Source organism: Pinus tabuliformis, chromosome 1_2 (assembly GCF_031772625.1).
Source record: "Pinus tabuliformis cultivar Carrire ecotype Pingquan chromosome 1_2, CPIR1, whole genome shotgun sequence".
NCBI lineage: Eukaryota > Viridiplantae > Streptophyta > Pinopsida > Pinales > Pinaceae > Pinus > Pinus tabuliformis.
The window spans coordinates 75,679,655-75,706,552 of NC_142298.1; the positions used below are offsets into that span (position 1 = coordinate 75,679,655).

Below are 26,898 nucleotides of genomic sequence, written 5' to 3' on the forward strand. Positions count from 1 at the left end.
TTGTTGTCATCTTATTACAGCTCAATTATCTCCCTTGTTACTACAATGTTGGGGGTATTGGTATCCTTATATTGATAGAAATGGGGAGAGATTGGAGACAAAGGTCCTAATGGATGATCAAATGGGTAGAAAATTATGGGCCATAGAGAAGCATACCAAGATCATGTTATGCTTTTTTTTGGCTAAGTAAGAGTAATCTATTATTTACAAAAAGAGAGTACTGTTACATCATTTGAGCACAAAGGGCCATCATGCGTGAGAGTTAGGCTGTTTGAGCATGACTAAATTAAAAACTAAGAGTTTGAACATGATATCCCGCGCAGGGGAAACAGAGAGATACAAACAACAGACACTAGACATTAGTCCCGACACAACAGAAACTAGACAATAGACCCAATACAAGAACATAGAGAAAGTTTGACAAACAGAGCCAGAAAGAACCTTTCCTCCTTTCCACTGGGCTTCAAAAAACTGGTGGACAGCTGACACACAAGATTACTTGTCGAGTGGCTCCTCCACTATCCTGCACCATCCCTCTTCCGGTTCCTCCCTATCCAGCTGAGCGTGAGCAACTGGCACAATGTTGATGGCGCTGGCTAGCTGAGGTGTCCTGTGTTGCATATCAGTAGAAGGCTTCGGAGAGCTGGGATTTTGGTTTTCCTCAGTGTGAGGCATGGGGGCACTAGGCTCGCCCTCGTCTTGGGCTTCTTCTAAGAAGAGAACAGAGACATGAGCTGTAATTCGAGGGCGAGGGAGAGAACAATTGAATGAGAAAATGGCTGAGCCAAAGGACGGTGAATTGGCGGAGTCTGGAGAGTTTGGGTCTAGGTAATGACTTGGACTCAGAATGCTCTCTGTTCCCAGAGGAGGAGGAGCTTGCCCCATGGAGCCAGACCTAACAGAAGGGCACGAAGGGTTGCCTCGGCCAGATCCTCTGTGACTAAGCATGCGCTGGCAGGGTCTCGGCATAGTGGACGGAAGAACACGAACAACAGTGATGAAATCTCCTTCAGTGGAAATTCCTCGACCCGTAATGAGTATGCCACGAACACCATAGGGGATGCCGCCAACAGCTGAGGGGAAATTACGCACCTTGAGCTCTGCCTCAGGCGCTATCCGAAGACAGCATCCGGCGCCTGACCCTCCCCAAGCCCAATCTTTCTCAAAACTCCGAATCGTTCCAAGCAGAATGAAACACAGTAGCATGTTGCTGAAGCTGAAGCTATTAAATACGCAGGTGCCATTCCCTCGATCCTCACCCGCCATTACTATGGCAATCAAGTTCGTTGCAGGCAGAAATCCTCCCGAGCAGGCGTAACTGGACAGCGTTTTAATGCCAAGACCGAACAGACGAACACCCATAATGTTAATCACCTGCGCATTGATATCCTCCCACCTGATATTCTGTCTGGCGAGCATGCTGGACAGGTGCCAACCATGCTGCACCTTCCTCCATCCCATCATGGTAAATGCATTACAGATCACCCGCATCCGGGGGCAAGATCATGTTATGTTATGAAGGAATTGAATGTCATATTGATGGTACATATAGGCATATTCATTGCCAGAGGGTTTCTGAAACAGGGATCCCATTTGATTCATTAACATGCAAATTTTGTAAGTTGGTTCTAGAATGTGATGACTTCAGGATGCGATTATATCGTGAATCAATGTCCACGAATAAAAGAAGTGAACGAGATACAGGAAAAGGTAGAAGACTTGACTATTTGACTCACAATGAATTGAAGAATGTTGCAAGGGTTACAAATGCTAACCATAGATCAATAATGCGATCTATTTGGTGGGAGAGGACAAAGGTTGCTACACTCTCTATTAGAATGAGATCCCTAAAGGAAAAGTTGTTTGAATCGACATAAAGGAAGGATGTCTTTAGGTTTTGCAAGGATGTGTGTGAGGCACATAAGCAAGGAAAATTACAAGGTAAAGATGCAGTTTGGGAATTTTTCAAGGATATTTCTTGTAACTTGATGCATGCAAAAGCAGGGAGAAGGTATAGTACATCCAAAAAATCCCTTTATGAGATGATCAAGTTATGGGGAGGTCCTAGATTACATAGCTTTATTAGCTTGAATCTGGATGGTCCTTCAATATCTATGACTTTAAGGCAAGTCAGAAAGTCATTAGCATTTATCCCAGGGGAGCACGAGCATATTTTTGAGGCAGTCGGAAAAGTTCATGCTTCTTTTAAAGCCAAGCATGGTATAGATGGCCCAATTCTTGTCTTGCTCGCTGAATATGAAACAATTGTGAAAAAATATGTTAGGTGGGAAGAAAAAAGTGATACACTCGTGGGGTTTTGTGGTACGAAAGAAGAACATCAACACCAATCACATTTCTTGGTGAGAGTTAGTGATGGAGCTATAGGCTATGAGATTATAACAAATTCTTCTAAGAATAATGTTATTGGCCATTATGCACATGTTATTATTTGAAACCATTTACGTGAAAGGCTTCCTTGTTTGGTTGTGGTTTTTCATCCAACATGCAATAGGTTCAATGCAATTTTTTTTTATCAACAATGGGAAAAGGTAGAATCTATGTGGAAGAAACACGTGGAAAATAATTTGGGACCTATTGTTGGTCATTCCTCAGATGGGGATAGCAGAAGAAGACAACTTATGTTGAAGGATTATTCTTCAACATCGGGTCTTCAATATAAAATTCCTTGGGAAGGGTGGAGGCTAACTGGTTTATAAAATGGTTGCAATGTAACAGGATTGCATGACCAAGATTACATCCACAACGGCAAAAAGCTAGTGAATCCTTTGTTTAGCTGTCGATGAGAATTGGTTTTAGGAAATGGTTACATAAGTTTTGTTCATGTCAGAATGGTTTATCACACTTTTAAAGTGGATGATCACAAGCTTAAGGGTGAAGATATAGAGAGGATGGATCGACAAAATTGGGGATCCGCACAACGCATTGCTTCAAGGCATGTTCAAAGGTGTTTGAAAGAGTTGAGAAGTACACCAAGTGGAAAGTTAGAGAGGACACTAGCTACAAAGACCTATCTAATGAGTGTTACTGACTACATTGACATCTTTATGTCTCATAGTTTGAGCCTTGGGGAAAGGGTGCAAAATGCTTCACGAGATCATCATTTATTCACATTATGGCTATGTTGGCTACAAAAACAATCTCATACTAATATCAAGATAAACTTCATCAGCAGGGAATCATATCAAGATGTGAAAATTTCTTGCCATTTTGCAGTTTTTTTGATGATATTGTTTTGAGATCATTACTCTAACTTTCCATGTGTTTTGCACTTGATTGGGTCAGATGTATGTGAGAACTTCTTCATTAAATTTGATGGGATGGTTGGAGTGGAGAGGGCCTATGATTTCATTGACTTGCTTCATGTTGTTGGAACCCTTAATAGAGTTTATGAAGAAGAATCAAATCCCCAAGGGCTTCATTTTAATAAATCTCATAAGAAGCAAGAAAGAATTTGGAATAGATTGCACCAAGAAACAATGCAAAACAAGGATATATTGTCGTAATATGATTCAATATCGACAGATGCTAAAATTATAGAAGCCCTTAAGATTGGATTGAAGGATGCACAAGACATTTTATAAACTCTTGGAATGCAACCACAAAATTACAATCAATCTTATTGGTGGGTTAAACCATGGACAGAGGATCAAAATTATCCTACATTCAAAATTGTGGATGAAGTAGTTGATGCTTCTCCACCAAGTTGTTCCAACTCTATATTCCAATCTTCATCATCATTGGTACACAATGAAAGTGAATTGCAAATAATGGAAAGTTAGTGGAGACACGAGTTGGATGAAATTTTAGATTCCATTGATGAAAATGGAAGCAAAATGATAAAGCCAGTGGTGGCTCTTGATGGTAAGGATATGTTTAAAGCATGTTTGGTTACTCAGTTGAATGGAAATCCAACATTGTCCAAAGATAGGTTAACAAAAGTGAGAAATGGGGTCTACTTTAGGCAAGATGGGAAGGCTCCACAAAAGGGTGTTTCAATTGGCTTTGGAATTGGATCAGATTGTGGGGTGTTGTTTGAAAGCAACTCAATTCCCCCTTAGAATGTACTACAAGAAAAGGTGTTCCTCAAAGTACAAACAAGGTGTTTCTTGTGGAATGTGGTACATTGGAAGGGTTCAAAGAATAAGGAAGAAGGATGGTAATATGGTGTTTGATTACCATAATGACATTGACCTTTTGGATAGATTAGAAGGCATCGAGCTTCAATTATGTTGGTATAGTAGAATAAAGGGGTAATGCATGTATAAGTATGATTTGATAGATCATGCTTTCGTACAACTTGAATCTGTTATAGCAATCACAAACTTATCATACAATGCTAGGAATGATACATACAAATGAGAAGAATGTGATTACAAAGGTTTTTCAAATTTTGTGAAAAAATTGAACAAGGTAGATTTTCAAAACATTCTACTTTATCTTTTCTTATGTATTTCCATATGTTGGATCATTTATAAATAATTATTGGTTGTATTTTTGTTGATTTGTTCGTATGAATCTGATGTTAATTTTGTACTTTTTGGTTTTAGGACTAGTGAATAGTTCAAATGGTGAATGTTCAGGATAACTCAACCCTTTTTTGCTACCTGCTTTTTGGTGTAAGTTTCTTTCACTAGCCATTCATCCTTTTGTAGTTGTGTTTCATTCAAATGTTAATTTGGTCCCTCTGAAGTTGGTCCTTTTAATCATGAAAAACAAGAAGAGGTGGTTCTTTTTTCATGAATATGTTTTGTTGATAAGTATGTGGTTCTTCTCACTAAAGTTAACATTTTCCTTGAATTTTTAGATTAATGGTTCGCTTGCTAGAAAGGATATCAAGGATCTAATGGCACGGGCTTCAGTCAGGATGGTTTCTGCTCACTCAAGTCAATAAAATTACACCAAAGCAACGTCTAGCACATGAAGTGCATTTTATTTTGAATTTTTATGTGGTAGTTGGCTTTCCTATTTTTTAAATTGGACATATAAATCAGAGTTTGTAGTTCAAATGTGCCATCAGAGCCTTTTTGGAAGTATTTATGTTTTGGCCATACACATGGGGTCTACAACATGTTATCACTCAGGTTGTTCCCAAAAATTGTAAGAAAGGGAATATGGCCGAGGTAACCACAGACTAATCTTTTAGATACATAATCTAGCCAATCTGTATCTAGAGAGGGCTCTCTCTTTATGATTTAGCTTTGTTTTGAAAGTGTTAGGCTAGTTATGAAGTTCAAGGGTTTTGTTTTGGGTTTGGATGGTGAGTTTCAATAGAATAGTGAGGCAAATTGAATATTTCAGTCCATTGGGCATGATGGAGTCAAAGAGGATGGCTTTCTGGATTTGGTTTCTCAACAGAGGATGGTATCACAGAGCAAGGTAGTCAAACATGGAACAAATATAGGTTGAAATCAGATGGAATGGACTTAAATAGATGAAGGGTAGTTAAGAATCCTTCAATGTATTTGAAGAGGGAAAATGGATGATTACTGTTAAGGAGCAGTTAAGAACTCCTTAGCAAATAGTCAATATGCAAGAATCAGGAAACAGGAGCAATTAAGAATTCACTGTTATAAAAATTCTGAAGAAAACATAGAGAATAATAAAGACTGAAAACAGAGTGCAATCAAGCAAATTCTGAATTAATCATTTTCTTTACCATTCAGATTATGAAACACAGATGATATAGCAAACAAGAAAACTGTAAAACATGAGATATAGTGGACTTATTGATCCAGAGTTTGATTCAAGAATTCTATGACAAGTCTTCTGCAGCAATTCCTCATCCAGTAGGCCAGACAACAGATTGTTCCAACAGCTTTCTATTCCAAACATTTCAATGCTACAGCAAAATCTAGGAATCCCACCAACCTCAAATACTTCGTTTGGGGGGGTATTTATACAAAATATCTGATGGAGATAATATCTAGTGATGACTAATCCCTTTTTTCACAAAAGATAGAGACAAATAGCCTCGAAAACAGGGAAAAGATAAATTGATTCCGTGTTGGCTGTTTCATCTTTATCGGATGTCCTGGAGGTAGGTTTTGCGAGTCGGTTTACAGCTATCTTCCACTGATATTCTGTGTTGGCTACTCCGTCTTTGTCGGATGTCCTAGAGGTAGGTTCAGCGAGTCGGTTTACAGTTGTCTTCCACTGATATTCTGTGCTGGCTACTCCGTCTTTGTCGAACTTGACCCAGATCAGATACGCTTCGACCCGCTTGAGCCTCATTTATCTATGTTTATCTTATCACGGAAAAATAGCCCGAAATCTATGTTTTACTTAAGAGAAATTTACAAAATCCCCAACATGTCTTCCCACCATTGTTGCTCTGGCAATTTATGCTTCTGAAGTTTCCTCAGGGTTTCATCAGTTTCTATATATCTGAAAAAATTAGGCTGGAGCTGAAACAGATGTTTTACCTCATGCTCAATATAAAATAAGTTCTCTAAGTTATCATAGAGAATTTGGCCTGTGGGGAGTGCTTTTACTCCTGAAGCACTTGTTGATGAACTAACTTGATCAGCAGCATATTTGTTCAACTTATGTACATAATCTGTGTGTTTCATAAGCCGGTCATTATTTCCTAAAAGACTTGGTAGCCCTTTATCCTGCAAAACTGTAAACCTTTCCATGAAAGAATTAATTTCTACTTGCATATCTTGGCATCTTCTTTCCAAATTCTGCATTAAAGTTCTCTTGGTTAGAACTCTTTTGATTTCCAAAATGGTGCCTGTCCTGTCTGGGATGCCGAGTTGTTCCAACTGTTCCCTATTTCTGTTATTCAAAAAATGTATGAGCCGGTTGGCTTGATCAGGCATTTGTCCTAATAAAGCTCTTGATTTTTGAATTTCTCCATGTGCTGCATTCACTAAGTCAATCTGCTCATAAATAGCTTGGATAGATGGCCAAACATTATTTAGGGATTGATTGATGTTGGTCCAAAGAATTCCTTTGATTTCTGCCAGAGGCTTATCCATAGTGAGATCCTTCTCTAATGTTCTCACTTTATTCTCTAATGCTTTAACCTCTCTTATTTTCTCTGCCACACTTATTTTGGATTTATCATAACTCTTTTCTACTTTTTCCAATTTCTCTTTCACTCATTTCAATTCTAACACTTGGAGTCTCAATTCTTCCATGGCCTTTATCAATTCTTTTGTGCTCATATTAGTACTGCTGCCTGGTGTTTCTCCTGTTGATGATGTACCTGTGATTACCTCTGTTGTGATTGCTGGGACATTTGGGGCCAATGCTGATCCAATTGTTGAGGGGACTGTAGTTGTGACTGTAGGGATTACCTCAGGTGGCTGGGAGGTCGACTCTCCCTGCTTCTCTTTTAATGCTTTTTCGAGTGCCTGCTCTGTATTAGTTAATCTTTCATTGAGTTTCATGAGCAGGTCCATCATGTCTTCCTCTGATTTCTGCTCTATGATTTCTGCAGTCTGAGGGTGCCTTGAAGGAGGTAGCTTCAGCTGTTTCCTCAGGGCAGCAATGTCCTCTTCCTTCTTCTTGATTAGTGCCTTTATGCCTTTAGCATCTTTGGGGTCATGTCCCAGTTCCATGATGATCTCTTCTAAGGATTTGATTCTGTTATCCTTGGCTAGAGAAGAAGCTTTCTCCCAATGCAACTGAGTTGTTGTGTTGTCTAAGGAACTTTGTAACTGGTGGGCCAACATTGCTTTGCTAGTTAGTGTGGAATAAACCATTTCCCCAGTCTGTTTGTGAAGTTCAATTTGGTCCAGTGGATGAATGTCTTTGGCTAGGACCTCCAAGTTTGTTCTGATGTAATCTGCTACTGATTGGGGTTGTTGTACCTTTGGCTTAAAATAACTCATTAACATTTTGCCTTCTTTAATGTCATAGGCAGACATCAATATTTGCTGGGTTGAGGGGGCCATTTTCAAGTATTGATTATAGATTTCAATTCTCACGGGATCATTCCTGGCCTTTATCTCTGTGAAAGTTTTCTTAATGTCTGAGGCATGTTTGCTTTGTGGCCTGGTGGACGACACCTCTACACTGTGCTGCCTTTCTAGCTCTTGCCTATGGGAGCTAGTTGATGTTTCTATCACTGGGGAAGTCTGCTAGCTGACTACCCTCTCACCTCTTAGATTGTCTGTCGTTTCTTCAATAATTTCCTCTTCTGACAGAGGATTCAGTCTTTTTCTCTTTGCTCCTAGTTGTTCAGTAGGTCCATTGATAGGTGTGGCCTCTTCTCTGTCTCTCTTCTTGCTTCTTTCCTCATTTAGAGGAGTTTGTAGTGCTGGAATTTCTGGTGCTCTAGTTTGGGCTGGAGGAATTTGCCCCTGATTCTATTCTTTTGACATTGCTGGCTGATCTGTCATTATAGGATGCTCTGTGGTATCTACCTCTTTACCCTTTGAAGTCCCTATGACTGATGTGCTGGTTTTCTGTGCAGGCTGCTGAGAAGTTCTAGCAGAGGATGTTCCAACTCCTGATTGTTGAGGTAGCTTGAAAGATACCTGTCCAAAAGAGTCCAGGTCAAGGGTTTTTTCAAGATCTTTCATAGCTTTTTCCATCTTTTCCTGTTCACTAATTTCTTCTATTAAGGTCCCTTCTACCCATTCTTCCTGATTTGCATACTGTTCAATTTCTAGGATCCTATGATGTACATACACTGATAGCCTGTTTCTTACCCTTCTGTCACTTATGAAACTACATGGGTCATATGGCACCCACTGAAAACTCTTCTTCAATCTAAGGTGGTCTTCTAAGATCTTTTCAGCATCTTTCCACGCATCCCTAGAATGGATAACATAAGGGCCTAACTGGTTTTTGATTCTCAGCTGAGCCTTCTTCTTTACATTACAAAAGTGGGTTAAGTTTGCATTGATGATCTGCCTGAAATATTCTAATGCAAATAACCTCATGGGCACATATTTAGGCAACTTAAAAGGGCAAAGTTCACACCCATACATTCTGATCTCTGTGTAATTTTGGTATAGGTACCAGTCACCTATCTTGTACTATTTAGAAAGTTGCAGAATCTTCTTCATATCACCAGTGATCCTAGGAGGAGGAGCTCCTATCAACAGAGTGGAGGCTGGGTGTACAAATAAGTCAATGAATTCACTATAAGTATAAGGGGATTCACAGGTATCATGGAAGACTGAGCTCCAAAAGATCACAGACCTCCGATTTCCTTTTGAGTCTAATTTCCTGATGGGAAATGGAAAGTTGTCTGGCTGATAATATAACAACAGATGGTATATAAAAGATGTGTATTTGAAGACTCCTTCTCTATCCAAATTTATAAATTGATCATGGATTTTGTTGGCAATAAAAGTGGCATAGTCATACTTGACAGCAGGGGGTTGTCCTGGAGTAAAGATTGATAATAGAACCAGGGTGATATCATCCACATATTCACTAGACCTAAATCCCAAGATCAAGGATATCATGTCAACAATGAGTTTACCAGTTTCAGTGAAAAAGGCGCACAGATAAGGAGGAGGGCCTTTAGGTTGGTGCGTTGGTATCATGAACATCTGAGCAATATGAGTTATCTCTGAGTTGGGCAATTGAGAAGCTTTTTCTAGCAAAAATCCCATGGAAAGACGAGCAAGGGGCTCAGTGGAATGGAAATGTATCTTCTCATCGATGGATTCAGCAGTTATGGAAAAAGGACAGTTTGGGAAGGTGACATAACTGCTCTGTGGACAGGGTCATAGTTTGCACATCATTGGTGAATGATGTCTGGGAAAACATGGACTGAGGGAAGGAAGTACATGGGAAGGTTTGATTCCCACAGTCCAAAAATATCAGAGTTTCTTAGATAAATATCCCTAACTTGGTAGAAGGCCTGAAGATGATTATAATCAATGGTTAAGTCCTTTATTTGAAAATCTTTGTCTACAAGAGGCAAATAATCTAAGTCTTTGTGGGGAGCATTGATGGGTGCGACGTTCAGAGCTACAGGGGCTTCCATGTTTGGTTCTTGTGTATTCAAACTGGAATTTGGGCTTTCTGTGGAAAGGATGGACTTTAAACAGTGGTTTTGGTGTCCCTTTATGGCAGCTGCGGACTGTTTTTTACTTGAATTTGGTTTTCACAGGCAGAATTTTCAGCGAAGAACTGAAATTTACAGGGTTACCGGTAAAATGGATAAATACCTGGATTAAGGAGGCAAATTGAGTAACTGTAGGTCGAATGAAGGATTGCAGAGCACGTTGCTATGGTCTCTTCGGCTGGGTGGTGGTTGAAAAGCTGGTACAGTGGCTCCAGTCATTATTTTGCATGGGAGCTTGAACAAAGAGAACCACAACGAAAATGATATTTCGTCGTTTTTTAATGAAATTCGACTTGGCGGGTATTTTTTGGCATTTATTGAACGGATGATGTCAGAGCGATGGGACATCTTGTCGTGTAGCGGAGGGTGGTAAGTGGTTTACCCCGCACCGCTTATGGGCTTAAGTGGTTTCGGACGGGGGGGCCGCGAGCAGCGCGGGAGTGTGACGCGTGTCCACTGTACGGGAGCGAAACCGCCAGTCTCCCGGGCATTAACTTTCAGCGATGGAGGGGGTGCGATATAGATCCACAACCATCAGATGCGAGGGCCGAGATCGGATGATGGGCACTCTCCTAAGATGGCGTGTACTTTAAGCAGTGGGACCGATGTAATTAACCACGGTTTTAATGGTTTCGGGAGCGATTTTATTGGTTGTCGGTTTTGGCTATAATTAACCCGGAAGGTTAATTATTCCTTTATTTGCGTGGTAAGGCTATTAAAGGTTTCAAATAAACCAATAATTCCCATTTGTACAGTGACATATGGTTTATAATAAAACCGAGGCGGGATATTTAGTAATGTGGGGTTTTATATAGATTTATACAATACGGGAAAGGGGAACAAGTATAGGGAGCTATACAATAATATTAATAGTTAATATGAGAGATGTAATGAAAAAGCGCTAAGTTAAAATGTTTAAAAACTTAGGCTTAGGGGGAAAAAGGAGTTTATACAAGGAATATGGCCATTTTTCTAAGTAAAGTAGGAATTCACTTAGGCCATTTATGAAATGGAATGAGTGATTTTAAGGATATTAAGCAGATTTTAACACCCTTGAGGAAGTCAGTAAATGATTTCAGGGAAAACATGAGGGGAGTTAGTCATGCTTCGCTTGAGTTGCTCCAAAATATAAAACTGCCATGGTACCTGTGATAGAGGTAAGATTAACATTCTGAGAGACAAAATCAATCACAAGTCTTATTCTGCAACACCAAAACTGCCTACCCAGCCTACTGTGCCTAACATTTTTTCTTCTTTTTCTTTAGGTGCACTTGGACTGGCAAACCCTCATCAATTTTTTTTTCTTTGCATGATAAGCCTATCTAAGTCTGCACTTATTTCATCCAGGGCTCAGATTAAACTGTTGAGCTCCTTTGCTTCTCTACCTATCTACTTATCTGCCAAGTTTAAACAGTTTGGACAGATTTCTATTCTCTATCTCTAAAACAGGAAATTCAAACATGAACTAGCCAGGATTAAGCTATTTGGCCATTCATCAATTGTGGTAAAAAGTTCAACAAGCTGTACATGATGCTTTATTTACAGAAAATGAAATAGTAGTGGCATTTGGACTTGCACACTTTCCTGGTCCTTTTATTTGGGGTTCATTTCTTTTCACATTTTTGACCATCTTATTCTTTTTTACCCTTTGATTTTCTTTTAGGGTATACCCTCTTTACATTTTTTATATTTTTTATTTTTTGAAAATATGAAAAACCTTTGCAACAAGAAAAGGTATGAACATATTGCAGAGCTAATCAAGTCAATCATGAAATATGACACCTATTGGTATAGGAGCATAACACTACAATTAAATTGCACTTGGTTACTATTGTCAATTGAGTCCTCAATCATATTTTGGGCATTTCCTTTCAGTGCTTTCACTAAACGACATTAACATTAATTAATATATGTAAATTCTTTTGGACATGTGATGGTAGTTTGTTTTTAAATTGTTTGCAACTTTATTGAGATATGTGCTTCTGGTAGATTGTTTGGGTGATGGAACTTTGCTTTCTTATTTTTGCCTACATTGATATATATGTGTTTGATGGGCCTTGAAATGTGTGCATATGATCCAAGGGCTATTTTAAGGTGAATGGTATCTAATTTTTTGAAACTTTTGGATTGACAAGAATTTGATAGGGTGAATGGTATGCAAATTTTAATTGATTTTATTTTTCCAAAGAAAGAATGCATACATTTCTATTTCATGGTTTGGAAAAGGAAAATACATAGCAAAGTGCTTATAGCATGACATATCACCTCCAAAAAGGAAAATAAGGCCACTTGGTGGCCACTTTTCACAAACTTTCATACAAAATATACCTATGATCTCTCCCGGGAACACAACTAGAAGAAAAAAATATGCATTGTTGAGCAAGGTAGGTTGTCAATGGGAGGTGATGTAGAGCTAGTTCCTAGTTTTTTGTTGCTTATTAGTCTCTCCATTATCCCAAAATCTCCAAGATGGCTGGTAAGATTTTAGAATTCTTGAATTATTGCAATAAATGATATTAACTGCATAAGCACTTTGAAAGGGCACTTCTGAATCAATTTGAATATAACACTTTGAATATCATGTTGTTCATACCCTTGTTACTGGGCACTTCTGAATCAATTTGAAAAGATCTTGGGTCATTATGAAATGATTTATTTTATGAGGCTAATTCGTATCTATCTTGCGTTTCCATTTGGCTCATTTAAGGCACAAACTAGCCCTTTCCTAAGGCCCTTCTCGACCTTTCTGAGACCCCCCCCATCTGAGGCATTTTTGTATTAATTTCAGGCATGTTCTGGGACCTATTTGGGCCCTCTTATTGGTAGACCTTAGTAGTATTTGAACTAAGTATTTTCAATGGCATCTATGTGGACAAAATTTGGGATTATTCTGAGTGAAGTTGGAGGACATTATTGTGTTATCTCTCTATGGTTTCTAGAATAATATGATGGTCATTTAAGCCTCTGTTCTGGGCTCTTCTAAAAGCAGTCTATATATATTCAAAATACCTCCAAGGTAGATTGTTTGTAGCCTTATCCTCATCTTTTGTAAGATTTATCATTTCTACCAAATTTAAAGGGTTCGTTGAGCTATATCTAGACCTCTCTAGAGTTGCATCTAGGACTGATCAAGGGTGATCTCATATTCACCCTTTGAGTGACATCAGTTGAATATTTATTAAACAAAGGTATTACAAACTCATGTGTTGGTGTGTGTTCTGTGTTATTGAATCAACAGATCGATCAAATTGCCAATACACAGACAATTAAATGGAAAGATAGCAGAGAAATATAGTAAGCAAACACAAAGACACGAGAAATTAATAAGGAATTCACCCTATTCTCCAGGGCTACATCTCCGATCCAGATTTCAGTGGTGGCCTTGTTTTATTGTGTCTTAAAGCAGAGATTTACAATGCAGGGACTCAATGTGAATTCTCCTGAACCAGATTTGCTTGGCAAGGTGGTTCTTAGATTCCCCAAGCCACTTGAGTACACAGACTTCTTCTTCCTACCAGCTCTGTGACCTTCTGGCCTACAATGGAGAGTCCAATGTGGTGCTTAGCCCGGACAGATCCTCTATGGGATGGCTCAGACCTCTCAAGCCTCTAGTGCTCAACGCTGCCTCTGGTCAGCTTGGCCCTCTGTCCTCTTTCTTCTTTTTCTATACTGTCTTCTTTCTCTGTTTTCTGTCTCTCTATGTTGAGTCCTCCTCTCGGGGTTCACTGTTCCACTTTTTCCGTGTCTGTTCTGTCTCTTTTCATGGCTTTTAGTCATCCATTCCAAGACTGTTCAGTTCCTCTTCCGCCTCTGTCGATTCACCTTCTGCAACTGCGCTTGGAGTTCCCTATTCGGTGTCATCATCAACGCTCAGGGAGTGGCCACATGTCCTCCTCTAAATGGCGCCAGCCTGCTTCGTCGATTCATTTCTTCAGTTACATCGTGGATGAAGTCTCTCTCCACCGTGGTGGTTAAACGAACTTCAAACCTTTCTAAAAAGTGGCTTAATCCCTCGTCGATTCTGCTTCCTCCATCAGGCACGATCTCAGTCGTTTGATCTGGATCCCCCAGATCCAATATCATATGCACATTTCACGTAGTTGACTTGCTCGACCGATAGCGCATGATTAACGGCAGTTTTCTCTCACCTCCGCTTGCCACACATCGATCGTTGAGTAGGATCGCTCTGCTTCCATCCAAAACCTCTTACCGTTTGAGGGCACCCCAATTAATACCGCCGACTTCCAGAGCGTCGGTCTCATCTTTGTCATTTTAGCGCTTTTTCCTTTTCGCCCGCGGTTCTTTGGCTCCCCCATGCGTCTGAGTGCTCGGGCTTTTCCATTATGGCCCTATTCACCCAGCGATGCGTGATTAGCGCTAATCGCGATTCAAAAATCACCTCCTTTTCCCGATTGGGGGATCCCAGGGGTTACTTTGACCTCCCACATAGTCTCCATGGGCCTCGATCAGCTCGCTTTGACCAAGGTCCTCCTTGTTCCACGCTGGCGACCATTGCCACTGGTTCAGGGTGTTTTTGATCATTTTTTTGGAATTTCTTAGAAGTTTGTCCGACCTGATACAGTCATGGTTCTTTGACAGTTCTTAATGGATCCAATTTGAATCACGGCCTTCCCACTAAAAAAGAATTGGACCACCAAAAGTTGGTTTTCAAGCATCGACTAAGTGAGGGTATTACTTTCTCACTTGTCCAATCTCAATCCACTTTGCACTGCTTGGCTTCGAACCTTTGAGCCCAATCCTGAGGTACTCAACATTTCCCCTGCACGTTGTCCTCACCTTCCTGTCCAACATTGTGTCTTCCTGCAACTCATTAAGATATTCAGGTAGCAATTCATCAATAGGAGGCAATTGACTCTGCTCCTCAGGGGCCTCAATCATTGAAGGTTCAAATAGTCTCAAGCAATCTACATTTACGATTGAGTAGATGTGCATGTAAGCTGGTAGATCAAGGTGAAAACCATTTTCACCAATCTTCTCAAGTATCTTAAAAGGTCCATACCTGATAGGCTTTAGCTTTTTACCTTCACCTTGCATCCTGTCCTTGCTGATATTCAGCCAGACTTGGTCACCAACTTGAAAACTATGCTCCATTCGATGCTTATCATGCCTAGCCTTGTACTTGGCTTGGCTCTTTTCCATCTATTCCTGTACTACCTGGTGGATCTCCTAGATCTATTCAATGAACCTAGTTGCCTTGTCCACATCACTGTGTCCATCAACCATGGTATCTTTACCAAAGACAAAATCCAAAGGAGACCTTGGTGTGAAACCAAAACAGGTGTCAAAAGGAGATCTCTGTGTAGAAGAGTGCTTTGCTCTATTGTAAGAATGCTGCACATAACACAAGTGTTCATCCCAAAGCTTAGGATGTTTGCTGCAATAACCTCTTAGTAACCGGATCACTGTCCTATTTACTACTTTTGTTTGGCCATCTGTTTGTGGATGAAAAACTGTGCTTTTCTTCAGTTTGGTGTCCATCAGTTCCCACAGACAATACCAAAACTTCCCCACAAATCGGGTGTCTCGATCAGATACAATGGAAGTGGGTAATCCAAAATGAACCCATACATGTTCAAAGAACAATTTTACAGTGTGTTCAACTGTAATCTGTTTACTACAAGGTATCAAAATACACATTTTTCTGAACCTATCCACAACAACATATAGATAATCATGACCTTTCCTAGATTTAGGCAGTCCTCCAACAAAATCCATGGAAACACTTTCCCAAGGGTGAGAAGGAACTGGAAATGGAGTGTACAAGCCTAGTTTTCTGTTACTGGGCTTGCTTTTAGCACACATAGCACACCCTCTTACATATCTAGAAACTGTCTCATTCATTTTCAACCAATAGCAGAACCTTTGCAGCTGTGCAACTGTTTTACTTACCCCAAAGTGACCTGATATCAGAGAAGTGTGTGCTTCCCTAATTATCTTTATCCTCTCAGTTTGTGGAATGCAGAGTTTCCCACAATGATATAAGAGTCGGTCCTTCATGTGATAGTCCAATTCTTCTACTCTTTTGCCTTGACTCAAAGTTGCATATACATCTTTAAAGTCCATATCCTGAGCATATTGTTCTATGTAGTTTTCATGTAGCACAGAATTATGCTTAAGTATGGTAGATGCATTTATAATGGGTCTTGATTACATGTCTGCAACCTTTTTATGTATGCCCTTTTTATATCTGATGACTAAATGAAACTGTTGTAGAAAACCCATCCATCTGTAATGTCTTGATTGCTGCAACTTAGTTTGGGAGTGTAGATATTGAAGTGGTTGATGATCAGTACGTATTACTATCTCTTTTCCCATTAAGTAATGTTTCCACTTTTTCACACTCTAAACTAATGAATACAATTCTTTATCATATGTAGGATAGTTAACTACTGCAGGATTAAAAGTCTCAGAATGATAACATATGGGATTACCATGCTGTCTCAACACTGCTCCCATGGCATAGTCACTTGCATCAGTTTGGATCTCAAATGGTCTTAGCAGTTCTGGCAGTGCTAGTACAGGTGATGTACTAATTTTCTCTTTCAAGGTGTCGAAGGCTTTCTGATGTTTACCTCCCCACTGAAACACCTTATTCAATCCTGTTAAAGCATGTAAGTGAGCTGCAATTGAGGAAAAGTTAGAAATGAACTTCCTCCAATATTGTGTTGCTCCTAAAAAGCTTCTCACTTTTGTAGCAGACCTGGGTTTAGGCCAATTCACAATGACTACCACTTTAGAGGGATCTATTTTCAATTCACATCCCCCTACTATATGACCCAAGTAGTTTAGATATGTTTTGCCAAATTCACATTTTGAGAGTTTAACATAAAGTTTGTCTCTTTTCAAAACATCTAATGTCTGCTTAACATGCTTTAAATGTTCTTCCCACGTTTTACTAAAAATCATAATGTCATCCAGATACACAATAACAAAATCATCAAGAAAAGGTTTGAGTACATCATTCATTAATCTCATGAAAGTAGCAGGAGCATTGGTCAAGCCAAAAGGCATAACCAGCCATTCATACAATCCTTACTTTGTTTTGAAAGCAGTCTTCCATGCATCTTTCTATGCAACTCTGACCTGATGGTATCCACTGTGCAAATCCATCTTGGTGAAATAAACAGCGTCTTTTAATTGATCTAAAATATCATCTATGCGAGGAAGGGGATAACGATATTTTATTGATATCTTATTCAATGCTCGGTAATCAATGCACATTCTCCATGGGCCATCTTTCTTTCTCACCAAAACAATTGGTGACCCACATGGTGATGTGCTAGGCCTGACGAACCCTTTCTCGAGCAACTCCTGCACCTGCTTCTTGATTTCAACATTCTCTAAAGCAAACAACCTGTACATCCCAATGTTAGGCAATGGGACATCTTGCTGCAAAATAATATGATGTACTATTCCCTTTTTGGGTGGCAGATCTTTAGGTTCTTGAAACAAGACATCATACTCTGAAACAACCTTTTCTATATTAGCTTGTTGTTCAGCATTACAGCCCTCAAATACATTGGTTTTATCAAGTTTCTTTTCCTTTACAACCATCAGTAAGAATTGTTTGCATGAATTAATCATTCTTTTCATCTACCCTGAGTTTATGAGAGTATAATTATTCTTGAGCTTATGAGCTCTTACAAAGTATTCGATTCCATCTTTAACAAGTAGATACTTGTTCTCAGCTCTATAGAAAATAGCCTTCCTATCATACAAGTAAGGACTTCCCAAAACAATTCCACATATATCCAAAGGAATTATGTCTAACACAACCTCATTTACAAATGTTGATCCAAAAGAAAACTTGATTTTGCACTGTCTAGTCACTTGTAGTTGTGCTTTATCATTCAACCATCCTAATGGGTATGGTTTCTTGTGAGGTGTAGTTGTTAATCCCAATTTCTTTACAATTGTTTCAGCGATTAGATTTACTTGCAAGCCACTATCAAACAAAGTATGAATCTTTTGATTTTTGGAAATAACTCGAATATGGAAAAGCTCATGTATTTTTCTCTCATTTTCTTCATCAATAACAGATTGAGCAAAATTACTATTAGATGCTTCAGAATTCTTACCTTTTGTACCTGTGGCTACTATAGTTGTTTCATCTCCCGAGTCTGATCCCAAATCTTTCTGAATAGCTACAACAGTCTTCTTCTTCTTTCCCTCGGGCTTCTTAGGTCTCAGCTCTAGATGCAGAATCCAACAATGCTCATCATCATGCCCATCCTTTTTATAGTGAGTGCATGAAGCTTTGCTTTTTTGTGCAGTGTTAGCCTTCCTTGCTTTCCACTTCTGCTTTCTTTTCTCCTTGCTCTTGCTTACAGTGGGTTGGGATGGTCCCCCAACTTCTGTATTTCCATTCTTTCCTCTAGCTTCTAGATGAGTAGATTGTACAGATACCTCATCTATACTAGTGGGATTAAACATGAGGATGGTATGCCTCATGTAGTTGTGTAGACCACCAATGTACTTCAAAAGAGTCTCTGGTGAGTCTAATGAGATACCCAACATCAATTATCTCTTTCTAAATTCTTGAGTATACCCTTGCACACTTTTCCCTTTCAACTGTCGAAGAGTTTGCCAACTCATCATGGATTGTTGCATGTAGGCCAATGGATAGAATTGCTTTTTGATTGCAACAACAAATTCAATCTAGACAGAGATGGTCTTACCATGTCCTTTCATATCAGCTTGGGTTCTGCCTTCCCACCAAACCAAGGCAATGCCTCCTAGGCGTAGGCTTGCCAGCTAAATCTTACTCTTGTCTGAGTCTACGTTCTGTACCCTGCAATACACATCGATTTGTCTAATCCAATTGTCCAACTTTTCATCATTTAGCTCTCTATCATATATAGGCAAATCAAATTTAACAACTAGCTTAATCAAAGATGCTTTCTTATTATTCACAGGGCTATTATGAGGTGTGAGAAAGCTTTCCTCTTTCCCCTTTCCTTTGGAGTGCTCTTGGTAGTGAGACTCATCTTATTCTTTATCTTGTTTAGAACCTAATGAATCTTCAACCTTATGCTTTCTAAAGTCTTTGTACATTTCTTCTACCATAGACTTTATAGCTAGGAAACTCTCTATGAATTGAGGGTCTGGCCCCACAGAACCTTCCTCTGACATTGTCTTCCGAGGATAGACTCTCCCAATTTCAGGATTAGTTTCCACCAACTCTCCTTCTCCTAATTTGAGCTTTGATCTAGTGAGCATTCACAGCTAAACCAACACAAGCTTGTCTAACCTTACAGCCTAAAGCTCTGATACCACTTGATCTGATATTCACCCTATGAGTGACATCAGTTGAAGATTTATTAAACAAAGGTATTACAGACTCATGTGCTGGTGTGTGTTCTGTGTTATTGAAGTAATGGATCGATCATATTGCCAATACACAGACAATTAAATGGAAAGACAGCAAAGAAATACAGTAAGCAAACACAAAGACACAAGAAATTAATAAGGAGTTCACCCTATTCTCCAGGGCTACATCTTCGGTCCAGCTTTCAGTGGTGGCCTTGTTTTATTGTGTCTTAAAGTAGAGATTTATAATGCAAGGACTCAATGTGAGTTCTCCTGAAGCAGATTTACTTGGCAAGGTGGTTCTTGGATTCCCCAAGCCACTTGAGTACATAGACTTCTTCTTCCTACCAGCTCTGTGACCTTCTGGTGTATAGTGGAGAGCCCAATGTGATGCTCAGCCCAAACAGATCCTCTATGGGATGGCTCGTATCTCTTAAGCCTCTGGTGCTCGATGTTGCCTCTGGTTAGCTTGGCCCTCTGTCCTCTTTCTGCTTTTGCTATACTGTCTTCTTTCTCTGTTTTCTATCTCTCTGTGTTCAGTCCTCCTCTCAGGGTTCACTGTTCCACTTTTTCTGTGTCTGTTTGTCTCTATTCATGGCTTTTAGCCATCTGTTCCAAGACTGTTCGGTTCCTCTTCCACCTCTGTCGATTCACCTTCTACAGCTGCGCTTGGAGTTCCCTATTCGGCGTCATCATCAGTGCTCAGGGAGTGGCCACATGTCCTCCTCTAAATGGTGCCAACCTGCTTCGTTGGTTCGTTTCTTCAGTTACATCATGGATGAAGTCTTTCTCCACCATGGCGGTCAAACGGACTTCAAACCTTTCTAAAACTTGGCTTAATCCCTCATCGATTCCGCTTCCTCCATCGGGCGCGATCTCAGTCGTTCAATCTGGGTCCCCTAGATCCAACATCATACACACGTTTCACGCGATTGACTTGCTTGACCGATAGCGCGCGATCAACGACGATTTTCTCTCACCTCCACTTGCCACGTGTTGATCATTGAGCGGGATCGCTCCGCTTCCATCCAAAACCGCTTACCGTTTGAGGGCGCCCTGATCAATATCGTCGGTTTCCAGAGCGCGGGTCCCACCTTTGTCCTTTTAGCGCTTTTGTATTTTCGCCCACGGTTCTCCAGCTCCCCCATGCGTCCGAGTGCTTGGGCTTTTCCATTATGGCCTTGTTCGCCCAGCGATGCGTGATAAGCGCTAATCGCGCATCAAAAATCACCTCCTTTTCCAGATCCGGAGCTCCCAGGGGATACTTTGAACTCCTGCGCAGTCTCCATGGGCCTCGGTCAATGCCTTTGACCGAGGTCCTCATCATTCCATGCTGGTGGCCATTGCCACTGTTTTAGGGTGTTTTTGATCGCTGTTTTAGAATTTCTTAGAAGTTTGTCCGACCTAATACAGTCATGGTTCTTTGACAGTTCTTTATGGATCCAATTTGGATCAAAGGGCTTATTTGAAGAAATGATAGAAGCATGTAAGGAAATGATGGCAATAATCAAATCATGCCTTGCTTCTGAAACAGTTACAAGAAGTATATTATTGGCCATCTCAAGAGCAGATCTCTCTTCACTACTGGTATTGGTGTATTTTCTTAAATTTCAATTTTATTTTATGTTTAAGGTCAGGGTCGTGCTTACTTATGGATTCCTTATTAGTTTTGGAGGGGTTTGATTGTTCAATAGTTACTAAATGCTTGGTGTTTGTCTTTTCAGCAAAGCAAAATTGGAATTGAAAATAGGGCGGCGAAGCCCAACGGCCCATGGCTAGCAAAGGTATTTTACAGTATTCTGCTGTCCAAACACCATACCAAAACCTAATATCAGCAAATATGTTGTACACCTTGATTAGTGTTTATATGAATATCAATGGATCTATATGACTAGTGTAAAATAGAGTTCGATTTGATAGAGGTTATATGCATGCTCTGTGATGTAGTGGTGATGCAGGCCGAAACGAGGCCTAGAAGGGTTTTATCAGACATTGGCAACCTAGGGTGCCATGCTTCAATACCCAATGGGGATGATGAGATCAAGTTAAGGTAAGCAAGATTTTTCATTCCTAGAACATATGTATTTTTTTCTTTAATTTGCAAAACCCTTATGTAGTACTCATGTTTTATCAGCACATAGTAGAAACTTCAGTTTTATAAAGAAGTTTTGATTGTGAACTTAGCCTCTCTAGTCAAGAACTTTTCTCTAGCCATATGCTTATTTAGGAATTTTAAACCCTCTTTATGGTGGGGGCTGATGAAGAAAAATGTTGTCTGTGATGCTTTGGGTGTGTAATTCTATGTCCACAGGAAATCTAGGAAGCAGAATTAGCTTGCTGATAATCAAATGCCATGGTAGATTCAGCTTCCCAATATGATGCTCTGCTCTTTTGCAGATATTTTGGGGTTTTTACCAATTAGAGTTAACAATTATAATTGGGTGTGTAGGAGGTTTGGTTTCGATGTCAAGAATACAAGTGCTACAACAAAGTCATCGTCCAGCTTATGTACATCATCCATGGTTGTATAAATTGTGTGTGATTAAACATCTGTCTGATTTATTTATCATATATCAATCCCCATATGTATGCATCATGAGGTGAATGATATGATTTCACTACTACTAGGATTTATATGTTGGCCTCCGTTTCAAATTGGTAACTACATGTGGATATATTGAGGTCAATAATAGGGCTCTTTGCTTGCCTGTTTAGTTGGGATGGTTTACATGTATTTATTTTACTTCCATTGGTTTTGTTTTGCTGCCATTTAGCCACTAGGGCCAAAAAGGAACAAAGGTGAAAAGAGAAGCATTAGATCAACTTTGGTTTCAAATTCCAAGCACGTAGCAGGTTCAAGAAAAGCACTTGGGATTTCCAATGTTGGACCCTTACATACACGTGAATCGGTTTCAGGCAAACTGCCTAGGTTTTCAAATGTTGAGGTCTCAAGTAATGATCCGTCGAGTTCAAGGATACAATGTAGGCCTTCTACTACTGTCTCTCTGGTAAAAACATTTCAGCTTCAAGGAGGTCTTCTACTACTGGCCTCTCAGGTAAACACATTTCAGCTTCAGGGAGGCCTTCTACTACTGGCATCTCTATCAATTTTACTTCAACTTCAAGGAGACCACCAAGGCCTTCAAATGTTGACATCTCAAGAAAATCTGCTTCAAATGCATCCAAGTCTAGGTTCTACCCACCTGTAGCTAAAGGTGTCTCAAGAAGAATGCCAATCACTGATGCATCAAAAAGGAAGACAAAGCCTCCACAAGCTTTTACATCAACACTGACTTCTAGAAGTGAGGTTAGGAGCATTTGGTCCACTGCTCTTATTTTAGCATGTGTAGATGGTGATTTTTATTCACAGAGTTTTACTCTGTTCTTTTGGAAAAGAAAGTGAAGGGTTTATCTAATCCATAGCTCCAATTGCCATCCAATGGTTTCTATTAAACAACTTATATCTAGAGCCATTGAGTGGGATGTCATGGAAGAGGAAGGGGACTTGCCCAACATTGATGAAGCAAATAATGAAAATCAACTTGCTGTAGTTGAATATGTTCAAGACATTTACCATTTCTATTGGTATACAGAGGTACATCCCTTTTGTCATGGGAGCCTTGCAAACTATTTTTGTTCTATTTGAAATAACAACATCTTGTCTTGGAAGAATACACTTCATTTAAACAATTTAATCAGACACTAGCTTTTCACTGCATATAGTATGCAGTGATTACATGTGAGCAGTGTGTGTCTGTGCCATACATGAATATCTCCACTGGAGAATTAAAGTGCCCACTTAAGCATCATGGAAGGTTATAATTTATGAATGAGGACATTAGGTCAAGCATTGATGTGAGCCTTGATCCATGTCTATAGTTTAGATTCAACTATGAATAAATAGCTGTATGTCTAATTTGTTTCTATTTTGGTCTGTTGTGTTTGTTGTATTGCAGGCATGCAACAATCTCTCATCAAACTACATGTCAAGCCAAGTTGATATCAACCAGAAGATGCAGGAAATACTTATTGACTGGCTGATTGATGTACTTGATTAATACATATCGATATCTATCTGTTTCTATAATAATATTTAAAAAATTGTACCTTTCCATTGATAATTTTCTAACATAAACAATTTGCACTTACAGGTGCATCTAAAATTTGACTTAATGGATGAGACACTTTTTCTCATGATTAACCTGATTGATAGATTTCTTTTTGTGGTGTACACTATTACGAGAAAGGATATTCAACTAGTGGGGTTGACTGACATGCTAGTTGCTGCCAAATATGAAGAAATTTGGGCTCCCAAGGTGGTAAACAATGACAAGAGGGAAAGTTCGTTGTTAAGCTGAAATTTTGTATTGATTTGTTTTGACTAAAAACTTGTTTCCTATGCCCTTGATTTGGCATCTAGAATAAGGCTTCACATTCTAACTCATTTTCCTTAAGGGCTTTATAGGTTAAGGAACTGATTACAATCTCAAACAATTTTTACACACGTGGTGAATTTCTCTCCATGGTGAGATTTTGTTTTCTCACATTATTATGTCATACTTGTCTCCCATATTTCAAGCTTTATATTTCTAATTGTTTAAATAATTCATATTTGGAATTGTTATCTTTGTTCATATTTATGGTATGTTTCATTTTCTTCAGGAGAAATTTATGCTCAACAAATTAAGATTCAATTTGGTTGTACCAACTCCCTTTGTTTTCATGAAAAGGTTTCTAAAGGTTGCTCAGGCTGATAAACAGGTATTCTAATTTGCTTGAAATTTTGATGAATATTCAAATGGCATTGAGCCTCACTTATGTTATGAAATGCATTGTATTTTCGATGTGTTGCATGAGAGGCATCATGCACTATTTTTTTCGAACTGTAAGCTTCCATAAATGGGATCTTTATAAATTTAATTATCTTTTGGGTTTGTTTCCATGGATCAGCTTGAGAAGCTGGCATTCTATCTTCTTGAACTATGCCTGGTTGAGTATGAAGCATTGAAATGGAAACCATCTATGCTGGAAGCCTCAACTCTATACATGGCACAACACATCCTGCAAAGGATGCCAACTTGGACAAGACTGCTTCAGAAACATGCACACTATAGAAGAATCAGAACTCAAGTAAATTCATTGTCTCATTGGTTTACCAACTTTCTTCATGGAACTGGAAAGCAAGATTGTCTTGTGAATGGTGAGAACGGACGTTAGAAGGCTTCTGTGTCACTCTTTATTTTGTAGGACAAATTTACATGATATATTGATTGGATATTATGTTTCAACTTGTGGGATTAGATCAATTTTAGATAGTGTACATAATTGTATATGTTGTACATGAGACAACTACATATGGCTAGGGGTATGGAAGTTAACAATATACTGATTCAGTTGGACAGGTCTTCAATTATATTCATGTTCTTCAATTCTATTCCTGTTACTATAGGAAAATATTGTCGCAGAGAATTGGGTGCTCATTTTCATAACTCTTAGTGATCAGAAATTCCATGTTTTTGCAACTTTTTTAAAGCACAACCATCCCTTTGAGAGGCAAGCCACTAAGCATGCTAAGCTATGTTTGAAACTATAAAATGACTTTTTATTTTGGGATTATGTGGCCTAGGTATTCCATCTTCGCATTAACAAAAGAAAAAATCAAAATAAATTCTGGTTTTTGCCAAGATGGTCAATACCTGTTAATTGTGTTTAAAGTGTTATTTTCATGATTTGCTACAGATGAGAAAATAATCAAAGTGTATAAATACAATTTTTTTAAGATATGGTTGGAAAAGTCCATTCATGATTGCTTAGAATTAAGAATTTTGGTTAAACTGAATGACATTAATCTCAAATTTGTAATGTCCTTCATGAGTACTAAATATTGTTTTGCAAAATCCAGTTGTACCGTGAGTTGATAATTCCTTTATCTAAGGTCTAATTTTGAGAAATATTTGGTTTCATGAAGTTTATTTAGCATTTTGTTTATGACTGGAATGGGAAATTTGTTTTTATTATTATCTTAATCTTTGGTAATCTGAAATAATTTTATTATTATTATTAACTTCTAACAAAATTCTCACTGAATCAATGAAGTTTGTCCACTTTTTAACTTACTCCATTACAACAGAATTGAGGTCATTTTTTGTAGTTAGGTGTAAATCCAATTCTTGAAGAGTTGTCATTCAACAGTTGTAGAGAGTAATTATTGCTCTTTAAAAACCAATCTTGGGAATGAACAATGGGTACGAAGGGGATCTTTGATTATATACATTGTTGGGGAGCATCTTTCAATATGTGTTGAGACATGTGGAGATGAACTCATAACTAATGCCTACTAGAGCCCTACAATTATATGAAATGGATTATGTGCTAGAATATTGATTGTAATGTGTAATAAAATTAAGAATGGTTAATTATAAAATGCTATATATATATATATATATATATAGATATATATGTTTGACTTTGATTCTAGAATCTGATCTGATTAGATTTTCTAGACTCTTTTCAAATTGATGGCAACCTTGTCATAAAGAGAGAAATCCTATGAATTTGTTTATTGATAATTGTGAATTTGTGCACATACAAAGTCATAGGATGGATAACACTTTGAGAAGAATTGTTAAAAAGGCCAAGTTGAGCCTGCCTCCCTATTTTTTTTAATTAACCTTGATCATGGTGAGGTTAACGTGCTTAGTTTAGCATTATGCCGGATGCATAAGCACCATTTAATCTATTTTCTTTTTAGCCAAGCAACCGCAAGTGGGGATTATCTATTCCACTAGAGTCACCCAGGATTTGCACCTAACCCTAAATATGATTGCATGCTTTGGTGTGCATCCACAAAGGTGAGCATAAGTACAAGTATGTCACTTAGTAGGATTTGAACCTATGTAGGAACTATATTAGCTTCTTGTTACTAATAAATATTGCACTAGAGATCCTAAGTCCAAGGATTGAGTGAAAGGCTAAGGGTAACTCAAGAGGGTTTCCAATGTCAACTCACAAATCCTCTACTCACTTTAGACCAACTCTCCTCTAGTACAAGACAGGTGTCCCCAAGGGTAGGATTACTAAAGCTAGGACAAGTAAGACTCAAAGGTGATTGAAGAGTGTCTTTAGTAAAACAAATTTTTGCTGAGTTTTGAATGTTGATTTTAAGGGTGGTTGATGGGAATGGACTAGTTCCAAATATTCTTAAAGGCATATGGAACCATGAAGAAAAAATGAGGACATATTATGGATGATTAATGAGAGTAATAGTTGTTGTTTTAACATGTAGAAAATCCACACATAATATGAAACTCCACTAGTCACATAGTCATGAAGAACATCCCTAGTACTTGTCAAATCAACAAGAGTATAGTCTCCTCAAACCATCAAAAACCATTAGAAGAGGAGGATCTCATCTTATATAGTTGAAGAGCTCAAGACATCCTCCAATAAAAAATGATATCAAAAGTTATATCCTAAATCTCTTCTAGGGAGGAGTAAACAAATAAACAATATCC

At 38.8% G+C, this 26,898-nt stretch overlaps 1 protein-coding gene across 1 annotated transcript; it reads left to right on the top strand.

The window, feature by feature from the left end:
- Positions 1-20,881: 20,881 nt before the first annotated feature.
- Positions 20,882-23,742, top strand: LOC149204489 (cyclin-B2-2-like). The gene is made up of 6 exons (XM_089397139.1): positions 20,882-20,971; positions 21,109-21,168; positions 21,343-21,434; positions 22,853-22,979; positions 23,341-23,430; positions 23,536-23,742. The coding sequence occupies exons 1-6, from the start codon at positions 20,882-20,884 to the stop codon at positions 23,740-23,742; spliced, it is 666 nt and encodes a 221-aa protein (XP_089253265.1).
- Positions 23,743-26,898: the final 3,156 nt, after the last annotated feature.